We start from the raw sequence: 20,127 nt of genomic DNA on the forward strand, positions 1-20,127 counted from the left end.
CGCACAAAAATATAAGACACTCCATCAAAAAATAAATAACTAAAAGCTTTCATTTCCACCGAGGTGATTGCTGCTCATAAATATGAAAAATGAAAAAAAAAGAGCCTGGTATGATGTGAGCGGAGAGAGAGCAAGGGAGCAAGAGGGAGAGAGAGCGAGAGGGAGAGAGAGAGCGCTAGATCATTTAAATATAGCAGGGTCTAATGTCTAGAGCTAAGCCTCGGATGCCATCTAATGGTCGGTCATGGAACTGTTCATATTGAGAGGATGAAGAAGTGAGATCCCGTCACACTGGGGGGCAACAGAGGTCACTTTGGGGCACGACATAACAACAAGGAGAAGGAAAACTATAGGAAGAGCCAGTGAAAGATAATATTTCCTTGATATGCATCAGTATTGTACCAGTCATCATTATATTATTTAAAGCTTAAGATTATTTAACGGAGCTAGCAGAATAGCAATACTAAGTCTTCTTTTTTTAATTTGGAGTCAGATGAGTCCATCCCACACCAGTTTAACCAAATAAAGTAATTAATTTAATGTGCTCTCAAGCCAAGGCAGCTCCCCCTGTAGGGGGCTTACTTGTGTAGGTCTTTCGTAGGCAACTTGTGGAGAACATTGAGGATTAAAGTAGGGCTGGGCAATATAACAAATAAAGATCACGAAAATGAGGGAATTTATCGCAGTATTGAAAAGAAAACACATTGTAGTAAATGGAAATTTGAAGTAACGGTTACGGTATTCGGTAACGTTAGGGAATCTGTTGCCATCTTCATTTCAACAATACAATACCATTCGTAGACACGAAACGATAATATAGAATAATTGCCCAGCCCAAGACGAAAGGGCTAAACAAGGCTTTTGATATCCGTTGCTCAGCAGTGAAAGCATCCACGGGGCCGTGATAATGTCTGTTCAGCAGCTATGTGATGGGGTTTGGCTCCTGACAGCAGCAGGACAATGAGGTTCGAGATCCGGTACAGGTTTCATTGACATGCGCTGCCTCTGCATTTCCTCCCGCCCCCTTTAGTACCCTCTCCCATGCTCCGCTGGGGTGATGTCACGCCTATCGGAGATGGCTTCTGACGGCCACCTAATGAATATACAGCGTGACGAAGGATCACAATTAGGGGGATCGCTGAGTGTGTATGTCGAGGGGGGTGAGGGAGGGGGGGAACCACGCAGCACATAAACAAACGTATCTTGACAGGGTCGCCCAGCCAAAGACGGGGAGATGGGCGGGCGATGCCGGGCAGCCGCAAGAAAATGAATTACCGCCCTGACACACGTCAAAGCCAATCACCGCAGAGGATCGGCGGGCCACTGCCGCAGCCCCCTAAAATTCCCCGCCTTTGCCGTTTGCATTTCATCTCACGCAGTTAGTATGCACGCAAACGGTGGCCCAGCCTCCAAATGTATTCATTTATTCACAAACCCTCAGAGAAATCACAGTGTCTTGTTGTCCCCCCCTTTTTTTCCACCACCCACCGGCTGTCCAGATGGAATTTGCGTGAATAACATCGATTTAGTGAGGCAGAAAATAAGTACAGCCGAGCACGGCGGTAGGAAACTAGATTACCCCATCCCCCCCACCCCCAAACGCACACACACACACACACACACACACACACACACACACACACACACACACACAAACGTGTTACAAACACCGTCACTTCCCTTCCAAGAAAAGAACATTGTCACCTTCACAAACACACACACACACACACACACGCCACACACACGCACACGCCACACACACACATACACACACACACTGTTCTTTGCAATTGTATTATGGAACTATTGTAACTATTGTATTGACGGCGTCAGGGTGGGGCGGTAAGGACGGCGAGTTGGGGTTAAGGACGGAGAGCTAAGGGTTGGGGGTGCCTGTGCCTTGCTCGCCCTTCGGACCAGAATCAGGATCCATCAGCATTACCATGCAGTGCAGGTGCGATTAAACGGAACGCCATGAATCACAGGCCTGGAGCGGCAGCTTCATTACCAAGAACTGAGCGCCCATCAAGGGAGACCAGCTCAATGCTCATTTATCCACGCTTTGTTTTGCATTTATAACACCTCTAATTGCATTAATTAATCAGCTGTACTTGCAATAGGAGGGGAGCTGGTGTTCGTTTATAATTGAAAGAGATGAAAGTGGAGGGAAGAAAGAGAGACCCATACATCAATATGTGCAACCCCAACACAACCCAGGAGAAATTAAATTGCTTCTAATCAGAACAGTGGAGAGCCTCAATATTTCTTCGGCCTGTTGGAAAAACCCACTGGTTGGTGTCGCAGGGGGCCAGCACTTATTTTATTCGTGTGTGATATTGAATGTGCTCTGGTTACCACCGTTTCAGAGGCACCAACTTGAGCTCCTGCATTGGTTTGTGTCGCCAGGTTGGCAGGTGTGTTGATGGTTGTAGCCGGCCACACAGACATTGGATATGGATTAGGGTGAACGGATACAAGCGGATAGATTGTCCACTAGAGATTAGCAAAGGAGAAAAGGAAGTATGTGATTGAGTGAATGAATGAATGAATGCAACGTGTGACTGTGTGAAGGGATCCTACCTCTCGGAGAACCGTGCTTCTGTACCCTCGATACAAGCCTCTGACACCCTGTGAATAGGAAAAAAAAAAAAAACACACATAAAAAAAAAGGAATGATGTGCCTAAGTGGGTCTGTAAACTCCACTGAGCATTACTGAACGCACTATAATGCAAGAGAGAGAGAAGCCCAATGGGACTCTACCTCTTCCCGGAGCGTGGCCAGCAGCATCTGGTACGTGGTGGAGGAGGGGGAGGCCTGGGTCCGCTGCTTCACCACCTCGGTGGGCACCCGGATCAGACAAGCCACCTACAGGAGGGGAGAGTAGCACCCATGTTCAAAGTGGTGCCCAAAACTGTATTTCTCCTCACTGTCCGCCAACTAGTTTGTGAACGTTTTACCCCGACCCTCCGATGCCGAGAGGGCCAATGCTACAGTGTGTGGAGGGGCAGATCTCTATGTGGGAAGCGGTTATGCTGTTGATTGCGTCAGAGAGAGGTAATAAAGCTTCTCAGACACTCGTAGTAGCCTATGGCGCCACAGTGTGTGGCGAACCATGGGGATACAGCCACAGGGATAATAACACATTCCCCGCCATCCTAGAACTCTGAAATACAGTAACACTTTGAGAAGAAAACCCTCCGATAATATAAACAACTGAGATCATATTCGTGTTATTGCTGCTCTACACGAATCTAACCTGTGTTTTCCTTCCACCGAGCAAAAGGCAACCAACACCACAACATGACATACTGTGGCCCGTGGAAGGTAATTACAGCGAGCTAATGAGCAAATGGCTGTTTGATTTAATGTGTTACCGCGGCCAATTAAGGAGCAAGCCCGGTTTGACGGCCGAACTCGGGCCAAAGCACCTGAGGAACAGGTGAACAGTTAATGAAAACGTCAGACATCGGTGCATACGTGCACACTCACACACACTCTTACACACACAAATACACACAGCAGTGAGACGTAGAAGGACAAAAACCCGAGCCATCCCGCTTTCACAGCCGCGTGGAACTTCCTCTTGAGCTTCATGTGTAAATAAAAGCATGGCGCGCATGCAGCTCGTCAAGATAGACATGAATATTCATGCTCTGAGCCACTCGTATCACCCCTTCAGGCGGGCAGGAAGGCAGGTGGACGGGCACAGCTGCCCACCTGGCGCCTTGTTTACCCATAGATCCCACCACAGAGTGGAAACACCGCCTAGCGACAAGTGGTCTCTCCCAGGATCGGCACACTCCTCTCCAGCCCTGGCCTGCTGCGATCCCCCCTCCACCCCTACGGTGGTTCACAGATTGGCACACAGATGACAGTCTGCAGGTGCACCCCCTCCCCACAGTATCGTGTGCGTGCTGGCTGCGTGCATGCGCCGTCGTGCGTGCGGAGAAGATGGCTCAGACAGACGCGTGGTAATAAAGACGGAGTTGGCCTTTGCCTGAGTCGACCTCTCCTCCGCAGGGTGACGGAGGGATGCGAGGAGGTGGGGACTTCTTGTCCATGGGAAGAATGTCAGATGGCGTTCCCCTTTCAGCCATTCATCATTCCCTGCCGTCTCCTCTGTCAGTCAAGTGCAAGAGGGGAAGCTTGAGCATGCCAAAACAGTATGAAGAACGCCATGAATGCAAGTACAGGAAACGACCGGATGAGCTCAAAGGATTCCATGCCCTTCAGATGTAGTGAGGTTGTTGCCATCTGTGCACAACTTTCTGTTGTCATTAAAAGCGTGTCTTAATGATGCTGTGACGTGCCTCTGAGAAAAAGTTTACCGGTAAATCCTACTTTTTTAATATGGGCAAAGGGTGAACAAACTGAACAATGTAACTTGCACATAATTTAAATTAATTTAATTTTAAACAAAATGTGCAAAATATATTTGCAAACTATCTTTACGGAAATCTCAATGCTGGCCATGTGTTAAAGGTGTTATTGACCGTCCTTTAGATCTACTGTGGTGCAACAGCCCCACCAAGTGGCAGACATTCAACCTACAGGCCCTGCTCACGCTAACCGAGCTGGCAGGATCCATTTCAGCGATCTAATTTGCTCTCTTTTTGGCCGGGGTTACCATTTATGATCATGTTTTCCCAAATGTAATTCTCCAAAGGACCAGAATAAGGCTTAATAAACCGCGAGAGTGGCAGTGACAAGTAATTACGGATCTAATTGGACTGGGGGATGGGTGAGGTGGCGGAGGCCGGTGCAGCTGCACTGGGTCGGGAAGGACCTTTTATCTCCCGACACTGCTGAGGGGAGAGCGCAAAATGAGCCCAAGATTACAGCAAATGAATTAGGGACATGGTTTATTTGAGAGTAATCTCTGTGCCTAAGGGGCGGCAATTGTAGCGCTTGTTGAGTATAGATGGGAGATTACACGCCTGGTCCCCAGGGCTGTTAGAGAGCCGTTTGCAGGGACGGTGGGACAGAGCCGTTGGCAGGGTATCAGGGGTGCTCCAGCTGCTGATAGAGCCGCCGGACTAGGGGAAGATTAGCTGTGATTTCTCTCTCCCTGTCTCTTCATCTGTGCAAACATCTTGCCAGTGGATCTACAAGGAGCGTTACATCTTGTCTCTTCATCAACAACATGTAAAGGGAGAACAAAAGTCCTTAAAAAAAGGTAGGGGGACGACTGCAAAATATGGCATTGGCCTCTGTGCAGACTTCTCCCATCTCACTCCTTATTCTCAACCTGCTACCCCTGCGGCCGTGCTTGTCAGCCCATTAGCAACTTGTTGGCGTCTTCCGAATTCCCTGCCGCCATTCATCTTTATTTACAAGTTGTTTGGAGTCACCGAACAACATTAATTAGAAGGCTGTCTGGCTGGCTGCGATCGACTGTGTTTTCCTTGGCTTGTTGTGAAACCTGTCTGACACACTGTGATCTAAACTTTACTTTAGTTTTTTTTATACACCACAACTCATCTGCAAAAAAAAAAAGGTGAATAGCCGGTCCTCGATCAAGGCCCCCCGAAACCACCCTGGAAATGAACACAGACCCGAGGCCCATTATCTGCATGGCCGGTGAATCAATCCCAAACCAGAGCCATTACTTCCTCATTCATCCCTCCAGTCATTCCTACTGACCGGCTCAGGGCCACAGAGAACCAGCAGGTGGTTAATCTGCGGGAGTATTAACGTGGAAACCAGCAGAGAGGGGGCAGGTGAAAACAACACACAGGCAGGAACGATCGCCATTGGAAACCATAAAAGGTTAACGCGTGAAGCATTAGGTTTGAAGCACCAGCTCGTTTAATCCACGTTGGCATCGAGAGGCGCTGGCATCGCACGCAGTGACAGCGAGCTGGCTCTGGGCGCGGCCCGGCCCGAGAGGAAAATGTCCAAATTAGTTGGACAATATTACTTAACAGACTGTGCAACACTATTATTCTGAAATAGTCGCTTAAGGTCAAGTTGAACAAATAGACACATCAGATAAAACGTGTAGCAGTGGAGGTCCTCGCATGAACGGTGCACCTGGCATGGTTTCCCCCGACCCACTGATGCTGCCAAGAATAAATCACTGCGAAATGTTTGAAGCAGAATCGACCGCTGAAATACATTTCTCGATCCTGACATGGAAATGTTATACTTTTATTAATTGTATACACGTCAGGAACATGTTTCACCTGAGGCTGGCCGCAAGACGACAAGAGAGACCCAATCAGAAGTGAGCAAAGATTCAACCCCAGAAAAAATACTTTGATATGCCCCACCCCCAACTGCTAGCTATGAATACCTACCACAAAACCTAGCATCCCCACCGGTTAATAGCAGTCGAATATTCTTTGAACATCTGGGGGGCCCTGCTTATATGCCAAACAGACGTCACACACATGAAACCAGCGTGAGAGTTGGAATTAACCCCGGGGGCGTCCTCCCCATGGGTTCTTACTGAATGCTAATGGGAAAAACAAATATCTCCCCACTCAATAGTCTTTGATCGAGTACAAAATCCAGGTGCCCAAAACTTCTGGGGAAAAACATGGTGCAGACGACGCCGAAAAAACATTCATCTATACAGAGATAGAGCAGAGGAAAGGCGGCCGAGGATGAGAAAGGACATGGAACACCTCCCCATCCAAAAGTAGGTACTTAAGAGAGTCCAGTGCTACTGGGAGCCCAGGCATGGATCCGTTCTACCGGCCAAGCGCTCACTAGTAGCTTCAATGATTTCCTAGCCGACCCCAACACATACTGCCCACCGCCCGGCTTAATCTGTACACTGCATCTTCCCATGTCCCGCCGTATCTTTCAGTGCATCCTCACACAGACAAGTGGGCCTGGAGGGTGGGGCAGCGGGCGGCGATAGGGGCGTCCGCCACTAGGCCTTGACAAATGGGTTATCAGGGCAGACGTCGGGCGGCTGGGAATGAAGATGAATGTGATCTAATGGCAAGATAACCGCCTGCTAGAGCCTGACAGAAGCCATCATCGTACACATTCTTTAAGGGAGCGTGCCCCCGCCCGCCGCACATAGAAAACTGGGACTTAAGATTGTTGAGGGAATTCCGCTTGTGTCCCGTCTGCTTCTGTCTGGTTCCTTGGTGCTGCTGATTGTGGCCTCGTATGGCCTTTGTGTTCCTTTCCTTCGCTTAACCAATGGTACAATGTCATCTAATTAATCCTAGCTATCTTTGTTGTATACGGGGAATGGGTTGACAACAATGGTTAGTGCTTGGCACTTGGTTCCATGACCATCCATACTGTATAGACAGTGATATATTGTTTCACCTTCTTCAAACAAATGTACTTATTGTCAGTCGCTTTGGATAAAGCGTCTGCTAAATTCCCTGAATGTGAATGTAAATGTAAATGTACAATATAAAAAAAAAAAACTGTATCCAGAAAGACATATTATTCAAAACTCTAAATTCTCGTCCAGATATTGTTGGATCAATTATCACCACTCACAACTGCAAAACACAACTTACATATTGCTACTCAGCATTGCTCACACAATGAGTTCCACTGAGAGGATTTATGCAAGTATTGAATAACATCACCTATATTGCCTTATCACCATTATGAGAAAAGCACTATGAGTAATGGACAAGCAATAACACATTGAAGATGAAGTATTCCCATGCTAAGCCCCCTATGAATATCATCCATCCCAATAGTCTTTTAATATATTCCACAATCTTTTTACGGACACAATCTTTGTAAGGCACAAAATATTTAATCTGGGACCATTTTACAAGTGAAAATCATCCATTTCAATCAGCATCAGCCTTATCAGAATCAAACTGATGAAAACTATACTGATTTTATCTTAATATTACATTTGTATTCACAAGAACCAACACCTGATGGGGCGGTAGGTACGAGTCAAGGCTTAGGCCTCGAGGTGTGTGGTGAAAGTCGCAAAATGGAAAGAGTTGGCAAAAATGATTAGAGAAACTTTCCTGGGGAGAGGAAAGGCGGCTTGATGACATCTAGATGACACATTGTCTGTGCCAACTCCCATTAATAGTTAAATTCATGTGCTCCCAGTCAAGAGGCAGTGAGAGAGAATAAATAATAACAGGGGAAGGAAACTAGCGATCTTAGACGAAACGTCATAGACGAAACATGTCAGAAACAAGAAAGCTGAAATCAAAATACGAAAACCCCCAATGTGTTCCTTTGTGCCGATGAAGGGAATCAGGCATCTAAATTGAGAAATCAAGCCTGTTATGTCTTGAGAACTTTTTGAATAGGCTACCACTGAAATCTGGCAGGGTCGTGTACAGCGAGAAGAGAAGAACAATATGTGAGCCTGATTGCAGCACATTACGGAGACTCCATGCTTTGTGTGGAACTCGGAGGCTGCCTTTAGGAAGGGCCTTTTATGGCTAAGCCTGAAGATTACTGGCTTTAGACCCAGAAGCATAAGACGTAACGGCCTAGCCGGAACGCAGCGGGAAAACCACACCTCCCTTGCCTAGGCTGGACTCATAAGATTTCTTCCTTTGATGGACTTAAATCCCTGAGACGGGGTAAAGAAAGGTGAACGATAGCCTCAACCTTCCTCTCAACCCATGACGTCACCTGAACTCATCGGCTGTGGAGCACGACAAGGGGCCCGGGTTGGAAAGGGTCTTTTTTTTCTGCTACAGCTGCAGGAGTGTCATGACAAAAAACTAAATGACTAATTATGAAGCCACTGGAGAGGAAACACAAGCCTAATTCAATTTGTAGTTAGAGCTGATGTGCGACACGGTGCGCTGTTGTTCCCACCACCGCGAGACACACAAGATCCAGCGCACTCCAAGTCTGAGAAGATCCACCCAGACACAAACATCCTCTTTCATAAACATGCCCACTTGGGAAATTACAGCCATCCAAAAACCCATGAATACTAAAAACCTGGTATTTTGTAGCCTGCTGGGGTGGTTTGGAGATGTGGGGGGCATTCTCACATCCATGCATCCATCACACCCTCCATTTTTATGCCAATGTTAATGCCCGTGGACCCTGGAGGGCTGCGATTCCTGGGCTCGCTGTGAGCCAACGAGAGAGCCGTGCTGAATAAATTGCTATAGCATAGGTTTTCAAGCCTCACTTCCCTGAAAAAATATTGGTGGAGTCCTGGGCCGAAAGCTGGAGAGAGCAGCAAACTCCTTTTTGATATATAATATTGCACACACAAACGCAAGTATGTCGATGAACCAAAGTTCATCAACATACTTTATGAATTGGACACTAAAGAAAATAATCGTTTCAAAATCCTGTATCCGTAAGCTGTGTTTGGACGGACTGCAATCCATCTATTTCTATCACCCAACCGTTGTCGATAAACAGATAAAATGCAATTTGATGGTGAATTAGTTAGTATACTATTGTAGCACGACTAAATACTGGGGGGAGTGTTAGGTGTGCTGTGCTAACTAGATATAATAGGCTATATAAACTGACAAACAGCATTTCATAAAGGAACATCTGGTATACAGATGAACGAGACAAGTTTGTAAATTATTTATGCCCTCAGTGTGTTGTATACAAGGCTGTAGCCCCAGGGTCCAACTACAGCCTTCCAAATTGTTTAGATGTTTTCATTTATTTCCAACTCAATTTTGGCAGATCTAGACAGCCACAAATACAATTTGAAATAAATTTGAATGTGAACTCAACAGACAGCGACAAACTTTTATTTACCAAGCTAAGGAGGGATGGAATGCAGAAATCAAGCCGTGAACACAACCCAACGCCTTTGATGACCCAGGATCCAGGATGCCCAACCCACCTGCTCGCATGTGGCCACCCACCTGCCCACACACACTGCCCTGACCAGTTAAACAAAGAGCAAGGGTTGAGATTGTCCCAAAGATTGGGATGTAAGGGGAAAATACTGCATGAAACTATAAACAGTATAGCAAAATGTGTCAGCTGTTCCGGACTAGTACGGGGAGCATTCTCCCTGCAATCGCAGCCAGCTCACTGGGCATTTGCTTTATTGTCTACTTTTTGCATTAAAAAGGTATGAACTCGTATTTGTTTGCATGTGCAAAGTCTGCCCCCCCAAATAGTGGACATTAAAACCACAACACATCACATCCATTCAGGGCATATTCAAACATAATAACATAAAAACACAATAAAATATAAATTAGATAAAGTTGCAACTGGAACTCTATGGTTAGGACTGACTAAGGGTTCAATAAATATATATATAAATGATCTATGCCCGTGGGGTAGCAGGCTGGCTTCAAAAGATGGTCCTTACCTATTAAGATACTTAATAGCAACAGGGACAAACATCTTTGTTTGTTTGTTTGTATAAATGTTGTTTTTTTGGGCAGGGGAATCTGTACCTTTACCCTTTAGGGCAGTAGCTGAAAGTGTTGGTTTAAGGTATGCCTGTGGTCATCTACGATGTGACCATTATGGCTTTGGACTGGTGGTGATAGGAGAGTTCAGTTGCAGCCTGTAATTGTACTTCCCAGTTAAACTATTCTGGAAAGCTTTGCCTTGCTTTTGACACTAGTTAATAGATGTCAGAACATTCTCAGACGCTTCGTGGATCCCACCCCTAAATTCGGGGAATTTGCAAACAATTACGCTAGAATGCTATATACACTTTGGAAATACCAAGACCTGGGCTCTATTAACACAAATACTTTTGATAGACAATATTAGCAAAACATCTCTGCAATTTGAATATTTCCCACTGACAATAATGCTTTAGATCTTTGCTATAGTCCGCTTGTCTATCTCAAGCCCTAGTCACAGTTTCATCTGCAAGCTCCGCCCCCGACATGTATATCTCTGAGATGGAGAATGTTCCTTCCCTTTGAAAATCTTTGCTACTGCTACGATTCAGACATCTTGGTCCTAAAGCGCCTTCCAATGCATTCAGATACAGATCATTAAGACACACAATGATGCACACAGTCACCCTGGCGAAGTGACTTCTGCAACGCAGGACTTGGAGTAAACAAAGCAAGTAGACACCAGAAGGTGGTCCCCTACCACTTCTCCCAGGGAGGCAGCCAACATGTGATTGACAGGTGCCATGCGTGCCGCGTCCTGGCCTCTGCCGAGCAGGGACTTGGTGCAGTCGTAGGTGACGAAGAAAGCAGCGGCTGAAACCAAGCAGAAACCCAGTCCGTTTAGGCCCATTAGTCAGCCCAGTATGCAGCCATTAATACCCCTCACCACCACTGACAGGCTGGAGCAGAGCTCTGTGTGTGTGTGTGTGTGTGTGTGTGTGTGTGTGTGTGTGTGTGTGTGTGTGTGTGTGTGTGTGTGTGTGTGTGTGTGTGTGTCTGTGTTCATATGAGGGCAATTACAGAGAGGCAAGCCACAGAGAAGAAAAGTATTAATTATGGTCATTTAAGAGAAAAGTTTAGCAGAATATATAATTCAAAAAATGAACCACTGTCTAATTAGGGTGAAAGAATATTGGCTACTACTAAATTTAATTTATTGGAAAAATGAACAGCAGAAACTGAACAATGAGTCAATATAATAATGGATTGTGGTACCATATCCACATATATTTATATATTTCTGTTAATGTTATGCATCTATCAAAACATAATTTTTTACTCAATTGACATAAATCCAAGACTATGTTTTAATCCTACGATTTTTTCTACTAATATATCACTTTGAAGGTGATTTTCAACTTTGTAACCCAACCCAGAATCTCCTCCTCGGACTATAAAGGTGCCGTTATATGCAATGCCATCAAGTAATACCCAGGGCTGATAGGAATTGAAATTATCTGTGCCTGAAATGATCAAATACATTCGAAGACACCATAGAGAATTGCCTTTCTTGACAACAATAAAAGGAGCAGAACTGGCACACCATGTAGCCGATGCAACAATTAGCTTTTATTGCATAAAAGTGTAAAGTGCTACCCAAAGTGCGTGCAAAACGTTTTCAGTCCCATTCAGACCATCCTCAGTGCAAACATCCAAAGGTATAGACTTCATTATATAGACTACGCCTAGTTGGTGGCAGACATGTCAATCAAAAGGTCAGGTAGGTTGACGTGTTGACTAGACATTTTAAAAGGCACCGCTCACCTATTTTCACTTTTCTTGACAACATACATGGCCGAGCTCAAGCCTGAATTCAGGCACCACGCCTGAACTCTATCAGGCCTGAATACTCTGAAAACAGCATCTGAACTCTCAGCTACTTGCCCAGTTCATCCAAATGTTTTTAAAAGTTGAAAATCCCTGTTGACATAACTAGTGTAGTACCGTTGGGGAAGGAGCCAATGGCAGCAGATGGGACCCCAGCATAGATCCCTCTGAAGCCCCCCGCCTTGTAGAAGCCCTGCTGGCTCTGCAGCCTGGTCTTCATGGTGTCCAGGGGGAAGAGGGCCAGATCCACACACATCCCTGCACAGCCCCCCGCCTGGGACACAGAGGAGGGATAAGCTCTGTTACTGTGAGGGAAATAATGGGTGGTTGGTTTTATTAACATTTGGGTTGCAAATGTTAATGTGTTTCCCTTTCCGAACACGTTAACGACCATTGCTTGATTAATCATCAATAATTAAGAATATACAAAACGCATGTCTCAACTTACGTTTTATTTAAACAATTCCCACGCAATGAGTTATTTGAAACATTAATTCATGAAGCACACACAATTTAAACAAATAAACAGAATTATAAAACAATAACGCTTTCACTGGAAACAGCTGTTCTTGTTCTTATTCAACAAATGGTATCCCAAACTAAACAATCTCAAATGGGGCGCAACTACCGCCATTGCTAGACTAACAAGACAGACTAAACCCAATGTATTTGTAAGAAAAGGTACATAAACCCTACATTGTCAGTTAATACATGTTGAATCTGTTAAATTCTTAACAGCATGTAATCAGTTAATAATTAACATCCCTGATGTGTACTTCAAGTTCAGAGTTCATGCGGAGACCCTGTTTGGGCTTCAATTAAATTGTGTCTGTTGCAATCCACACACTTAACACGTTTAATAGGTTCCAAGATGATTAAGTATTCATCAAATCTCAAAATAAATAAATATGCTAAATTAGTTTAAACAGAGACCCCATTTATGTCCATTACCTGCAGTTTAACTCAATAGACCCTTTTCATAGAGAAGGAGAAAAAAGATTGCTCATAACACTAATTATGCATCTGCTACTTCTATGTACCAGGGGAAACGGTCATCACTAGTTTAGATAAAAAGAGCAGACCCATGGTAAGTGTTGGTAGAGACACGTGTTTACACTAGAACTGAGCCTCTGTGAATAGGGTCTACTGTGTGGCAAAATCGAATATGGCTAAACACAAGATAAAGCATTTTTGGGTTATTTGCACAACTAGACCCTCATTTAAATCTGCTCATCCAAGCATTCAACAATGGAGCCCTGTGTTCTCATACTAAGCTTGGTTAAACAGAGAGGATTCATCTGTTTGGACTTTGATTATATTAGGCACTAAAGCATGAACAAAAAACGTTCTTTGCCGGCAGGGCTGTGTTATTCAGTGTCAAGTGGCGCAGAATGTTAATGCAAGTCTCAGTAATCTGACTGTAATAATATTATGTTGTACTGAATCATATGCTGATCCATTTGATTTGTCACAAAGTAGTTTACCTTCTCTGCAGATTCATAACAAGACCTACAATATGTATTAGACTGTCGTAAGGGACCATTCTCTTCTCCCTTTCTTACAAACATTTAGTATTTAAGGATAATTAGCCTTGAATAATAACAACTGCAATATGAGAGCACACTAATGGAATTGCTGTTTATATTTAATGGAATTTACTATTATAGGTTAAAACATCATAACATGGTTTGCAGCCCAACATAGTTAACATAGTTACAAACCGTTATATATTCACAGGTATATTACAAACAAATACACAGGCTTGGTCAATTTTTAACGTTGAAAATGAATTAAAGATACAATAGATCATGTTTAAGCAGTTAAGTTAGTGACTGATTGTCAGAATTTGTATACATCGTGACATTACCGTTAAGGACGCAATAAACGCTTGTTTTTCCATGGTATGTTATGTTCCGTCTTGTCAGCTGATACAAAATGTCTTCGATATTGAAATGTACCTTAACAGCATGTTTATAACTTCAGTGCAGTGATAACATGCCTGTCAAGGACGCTGCCATTTTTGGAGTATTACTTCCGCGTCCTGTGACGTAGAGTGACCACATGACCTGGATGAGCTTTTCTTGGGCTGAGAGCGGATATTCTCCGGGATAGTGTTATCCGGTTTGCCGCAAACGCAATTTCCGTTATTATACTTACCAGCTGTGTATGCCAGTTAATAGTTCCTGGGTCGAGAAGAATAAGACCGACCATGATAATAATACAACATCAAGGACGAGGAGGATTAATATGGATTTATTTAATATCCAAAACGTGAAACAGATAACCCTTTATCAGAAGTCCCGCCCTCTCCCTCGCCAATAACGCTAATTTGAAGCATCCCGTTCCAGTCGCTCGGTCGTGAGAAGAGAACGCCACACAACGAACCCTAACCCTAACTATTTGCACACATAAATATGTTTTCATACATTTGCATTTAACCTCGTTGGTAAGAAAATATATCATATTTTTGATATGTTTACAATAGTATCGTTATAATCGTAATAATGTGTTATTAACCCTTTATTCCACATTGAATATCAAATGCACACAACAGATATTTTAAATGCCCCTCATCGTTTATGATGACAAATGTTGCCTTAAATTATGTTTAACACTAACCCACTTTTTAAAATTATTTAGGAGTACAGCATTGGTTAAGTATAACCTCCAACATAGACATAGACAAGCTTTTTCCCTAAGGCTGTTATTACTGAACTCCACAACCTTGCCTGGTGGTATACGATATGAAATCAGATATGGGCGCATGCAATAATGATCACAGTTATCACAGAATATGTAGGTAGACATGGTAGTATCCTTTATACACTATTTAGGCATATTAGTTTTAAATAATATACTACATAACATTGAAACAACATTTTACAATATTTTGGATTGACGAAAAAAATGTCTTCTTAACTAGTAATAATAAAAAGTAATCTACTTTGTGACTGATAACAGTAGAATACACACACACACACACACACACCCCACACACACACACACACACACACACACACACACACACACACACACACACACACACACACACACTTTGCATCATCAGGATCACTTTCCCTTGCCCTCCCTGGTCCAGCCTATGGAGTGTGGACGTGATGTGGAAAGGAGGTGACGTCTGGACTGGAGATGGGAAGGTGGGGAGGTGACATGGGCAGGTGAGCACCAGAGACTCGCCAGGTTATTTATGGACTACTGTCAGCCCTCTGCAGCGGTTCCTATTAGGGAAGGGTTGGGGGCCAACAACCTCTTCACTCTGCCCAGACCACAATGATGAGGTCTGGGCCAGACTATAGCCGGTTTGAAGCCCCGCCGCCCCGTCATCCATCTTCTGGAGGTGTGTCTCTGAGGGACAGCCGTGGTCGTGGGCCGCAGCTGTGTGTTCTGGCTCGCACCGCTGTCCTTGATCTCTAATAGAAATGGGAGGAGAGCTGGTCGTTCAGTTAATAATCTATCTCTTGCTCTCAGTCTCTCTCTCTCTCTCTTTTCTGTTGGTACTGAGGCTGTTTCTTAACCAAGAGCAGAGAGCCCCACGGTTGCTTTCTCCTTGTGTCGCGATGCAAACAGGAAACGTGTTTGTGTGTGACTATGGTCACCTTCGGCAAGGCTTGACTTAATTCAAACTGTCTGTGTTATACTGGATTATGTAAATGATGGAATCTGATGAAACCAATGAAATTGGTTTGTAGGAGCTGGGATGTGATAAAGCTGCCCTGACTCCAGTCCTGAAGTATAGCCGGTCAGAGGTAATCAATGAGTTATCCATTTCAAAAAGAAACAACAGTTACTTATTATTTCAAAGCTCATCTCTATCCACCATTTTTAGATCTCCGTGCTGGCTTCCCCTGCATATCTCTACATTCTCATCCCAGCTCTGCACCTGTGTTCATGACCCCTGTGCTCCCAGTGAACCCTACGCCTCACTAGGTATCACGCACCTCCTAGATTAAGGGCAAAGAACAATGCGCTCACAGAGTCTTTCAACTAGTCTGCTGCCCTCATATCGACCATATATGCTTCACAGAATAACCCCGTTTCAAAGTTAATTCCATGGTGCGGCAGAAACTCCTCCGCGTTAAAGTCCAATTTAAAAAGCTGTCAGGTTGTGACTGGGAGTGTTGTTCATTTAGCTCTTTGTGGGGTCACAGAGATTCACCCCTTGAGTCTATGTAGATTCACACGGAGCCCCATTGATCTTGACCCCCGCTCCGAGTGCCATCCTGCACAGATGAAAGAGAGCGAGAGAGCAAGCGAGAGAGAGAGAACTTGTTCTCTGTCAGCAAAGGTCACTCTACCCCGCGGGCTGTCTTTGAAAAGCGAAGGGCAAAGTAGGGAGGATTATGCCCCAAGACGAAGGGGAGAGGCAAAGAGGTGGTGGAGGTGGAAGGGTGGTGGTTGCTGGTGGTGGTAGGCAAGCAGCAGTACGGTGGGTTGTAATAAAGAAAAGCCTTGCCTCTGCTTAGGGAAGGTGTAACGTGTCGAATGACAGCCAGTGTGAACCTCAGCACACAGGGCAGGCTTATTAGTGCAGGTGCGGAGGCGTTCAGGGTTCAACCAAAGTTTTCAGACACTTTATCTACAGTGTGCATGTGTTTTTTTGTGTGTGTGTGTTTCTGTGTGTGTGTGTGTGTGTGGGGGGGGGGGGTCATTTGTGGGTCATGTGTGCATATATTAGTGTGTGTATAACTACAGAAGAGCCACATTGCTTGAAATCCGTATAAAAAGTGTCCATCATGGCTTAATAAGAGGTCCTGCTACCCTTACTGTTTTACACTCTTATCTCTAACCCTTTTTCTAACAAGCATAGTTGTCGAAATGTTGTTTCTGTTTGTTGTTGTTTGTTGTTTTTGTCCCACACGGACAATGTTTGAAAGCACCATCTGCAGTGGTCACTATTTGTCAGCTGATGACACCTCAGCCTCTGACACAGTAGTATTATTCATGAGATGCAGGTTGTGTGGGTGCTGGGTGTGTGTGAGGGTGCATTAGGGATGTTAGCGAGCCTAACATCGCCGCGGCGCGGGTGACAGCGGGTGCAGGCGATTGGGGAGTGGGGGTGGTGGGGGGTGCTATTTCATTTACTGACGTTTGTTCAGGAGGTGAAAGCACATACACCTGCTGACAGGGAAGAAACACCTTGGGGTTGCTGGGGGGGGGGGGGAAAGTGGTTCAGCAATACAGCGAAATGGGGGGTGGGGGATGAGGTAGTTGAAAGCAAGAGACGGGAAGGGAGGGGAAAGAGGACAGTTTCTGGGGGGGGGGGGAATCGAGGTCAGGCAAGCGATGGGCAAGGGAGGAGAGGTTGGAGAGGAGAGAAGGAATAAAAGAGAATTCATTATGAATTCACTGAATCGACAAGCTGTCATGCTGTGGCCACACCGGCGACTCCTGTGTCACACCTGACCCCACCCCACCCTCCAGCACACCCACCTGCTCCAAATCCTAGTTGCACCCCCTTCCTCCCCTCTAGAGCCACTCCAAGGCCATGTCATCATCCCATCTTTTCCTTCCCCCCCTGTTACCGCCACACCTTGAGGCCCTCCTGTCCCCGCTGGGCCACCGCTGAAATATTAGCTGCCGGTAACATATTGATCCCGTTGCCGAGCCGTGCTCCCTCTACCTAAATATAGATAGATCACCCCCTCCCCACCCCGACACACCTCCCCGCTAAAATGTCTTCTCCTCCACCTCCACGCCGGTGCCCATGGCAGCGCTGGCCATTATCGATCGCCATGATGAATTTCCCCACAAACCCCTGCTGATGGCTTTTGTGCTCCTGCAGCCTGATGTTGTTGTTGTTGTTGTTGTTGTTGTTGTCCGGCGGAGAGCGTGGGGCCATCTGACGGACATGCGGCCACAGAGTGGTTGTGGGGAGCTGGGGGGGGCTTGGCGGGCAGGGGAGGCGGGGAGGGGAGGTGTCCACGGAGGTCCAACTGGTCTGTGATGGGGATGGGAACGAGATGGATTGCGACTGGGAGGTTTGTAGTCACAGCTGTGTTATAGGTGTCCAGCAGGCCCTTAACGCTTGCCCATTTAGGCCACAACAAGGCCCCCAACCCCCCAACCACCACCTCAACCTCTGTCCCTTGTCCTTTCCCTCCCCAGTCCCTCTGTAATGTTGATATGAACAACATTATATTTTGTTATATCCTATGCAGCCAATGAGGCAATTTATTTTCTGCAAACTGTTGTGATGGATAATGGTTGTAATAGCAAAATGGATTCTCCCTTTTAAGTAGTTTGAACTGATTTAAATCAGGATTGGAAGACAATAATCTGGGGAGAGATCACCGATGATAGGAGAGGACAAGGAAAACAGGGAAAAACTTTGCAGAGTTGTGCTGACCGATGCAAAGGACACGCAAATTCAAAGTGACTTCACAAAGAGCGACTTGCACAAAATGGTTTCCCTCGAAAGGAGATGCGGTATCTATTCATCACAGGCAGTGTGCTGGAATTCTCCGTCCAGCATGCATTAAGCGGCCGGCCTTTTTCTGTGCTTTGCCTCCTAGTCAAAGATGACACTCGCATTTGTCATAGCCTAAGTGCCGAGGTGGGGACGGTGAGTGCATCCAAACAACAACATTTTTGCAAAGCGCTGTGAAAATGAATCATGGGAGATGTGCTTGTGGTGTCCCGTAAGGTTTGATAAATCATTTCACCTTCTTAGTTTCTATGTAATTGTGTTTTTTGTTTTGTGCCCTATTGTCATTGACAATGACACATTTTGCTGCTAAATAGATGCAGATAGAGGCAGTTTGTGTATGATAATGAGGTAGGTTGATGATTACAGTGTGTCCAATACACTGGTCCACAGAATGTTTCTCATATCACTCAAAATACATACCCACCTACTCAAATTATATGCATTTTACTTATTCACAGTCGAGCGTAAGGCCACACTTTGCACATGCAGACATGCATAGAACATAAACCCCTACAGTAGTGAGCGAAATTTGTTAGCAAGGCTCATATGTTTTCTGGGACAAGCTGAGCACATTCTCCCTCTCTCTCTCTCTCTCTCTCTCTCTCTCTCTCTCTCTCTCTCTCTCTCTCTCTCTCTCTCTCTCTCTCTCTCTCTCTAACTCTCTCTCTTTCTCATGTTCTGTATGAGATGCTACCTGTATTCCTGTGTACTTAAGAGTCCTCTTGCGGTTTGCTACCTTCATGTGTTTGCTCACTCGGATCACAGAGAAGTTGGCCTCTGGTGGTGCAGGGCAACACAATCGTCCCTCTCTCTGCTTGTATTTCAGTGAGCAGAAGGCTGGTCAATACCGCCGAGGACAGACCTGACCAATGTCTGGAGGTCCCTACGGGGAAGGAACCAGGTGTGAGCAGCCTCCACCCCAGACTGGTGCTCATGGATCAATAAAGGCAGACCCACGGCTCAGACAGAATTAGAGGACATTGAAGAGCTTCTGGGCCGAAGCCTGTAAACATCTTTTCAACATTGACAGGTCCAATCAAGACATGTGCTATGACATGGTGACATGGTAGGGAGTCGCAGGGGAACCTGTGTGTGTGTGTGTGTGTGTGTGTGTGTGTGTGTGTGTGTGTGTGTGTGTGTGTGTGTGTGTGTGTGTGTGTGTGTGTGTGTGTGTGTGCTTGTCTGTTGTGCATTTGTCAGGTGTGCATATATTCCCATGGGGGCATCACTATCATCCACCGACATTGGTCAATGAGGATAAAGGTGTTGCATCACATTGAAATATGCACAAACATGCTTGCCAATCTGATTGTATCTGCAGCCTAATAGAAATATAGATCTGCTCAAGATGCTCCCTGTCTGCTTTGACATTTGGTTTCACCCACGTAAACATCACTCACATTGTGACATCACATTTTCAGTTTTGTTCTGCTTAGTATGCTTGCTAAACAGGATTCTGATAGAGCTCTCTGTTTTCTGTCTGTCAAAAGCGTGGCAAAGAAATACGATGGCTCTCTGTAAAGTTCTCCATCCATGAAGATTAA

The 20,127-nt window shown here is 45.4% G+C and overlaps 1 protein-coding gene across 1 annotated transcript in view; it reads right to left on the reverse strand.

Moving 5' to 3' along the window:
* slc25a26 (solute carrier family 25 member 26) overlaps positions 1-14,144 on the reverse strand; it is a 42,471-nt gene extending 28,327 nt beyond the window's left edge. The window contains exons 1-5 of the mRNA XM_079748122.1: positions 14,006-14,144; positions 12,256-12,412; positions 11,012-11,124; positions 2,762-2,866; positions 2,581-2,628 (exon numbers count right to left, since the gene is read on the reverse strand). Of these exons, the coding sequence (XP_079604248.1) occupies positions 2,581-2,628; positions 2,762-2,866; positions 11,012-11,124; positions 12,256-12,412; positions 14,006-14,038 (456 nt within the window). The 5' untranslated portion in view covers positions 14,039-14,144. The remainder of the gene's footprint in view (positions 1-2,580; positions 2,629-2,761; positions 2,867-11,011; positions 11,125-12,255; positions 12,413-14,005) is intronic.
* Positions 14,145-20,127: the final 5,983 nt, after the last annotated feature.

The sequence above is a fragment of the Pollachius pollachius genome (assembly GCF_949987615.1).
Source record: "Pollachius pollachius genome assembly, chromosome: 12".
Classification (NCBI taxonomy): Eukaryota; Metazoa; Chordata; class Actinopteri; order Gadiformes; family Gadidae; genus Pollachius; species Pollachius pollachius.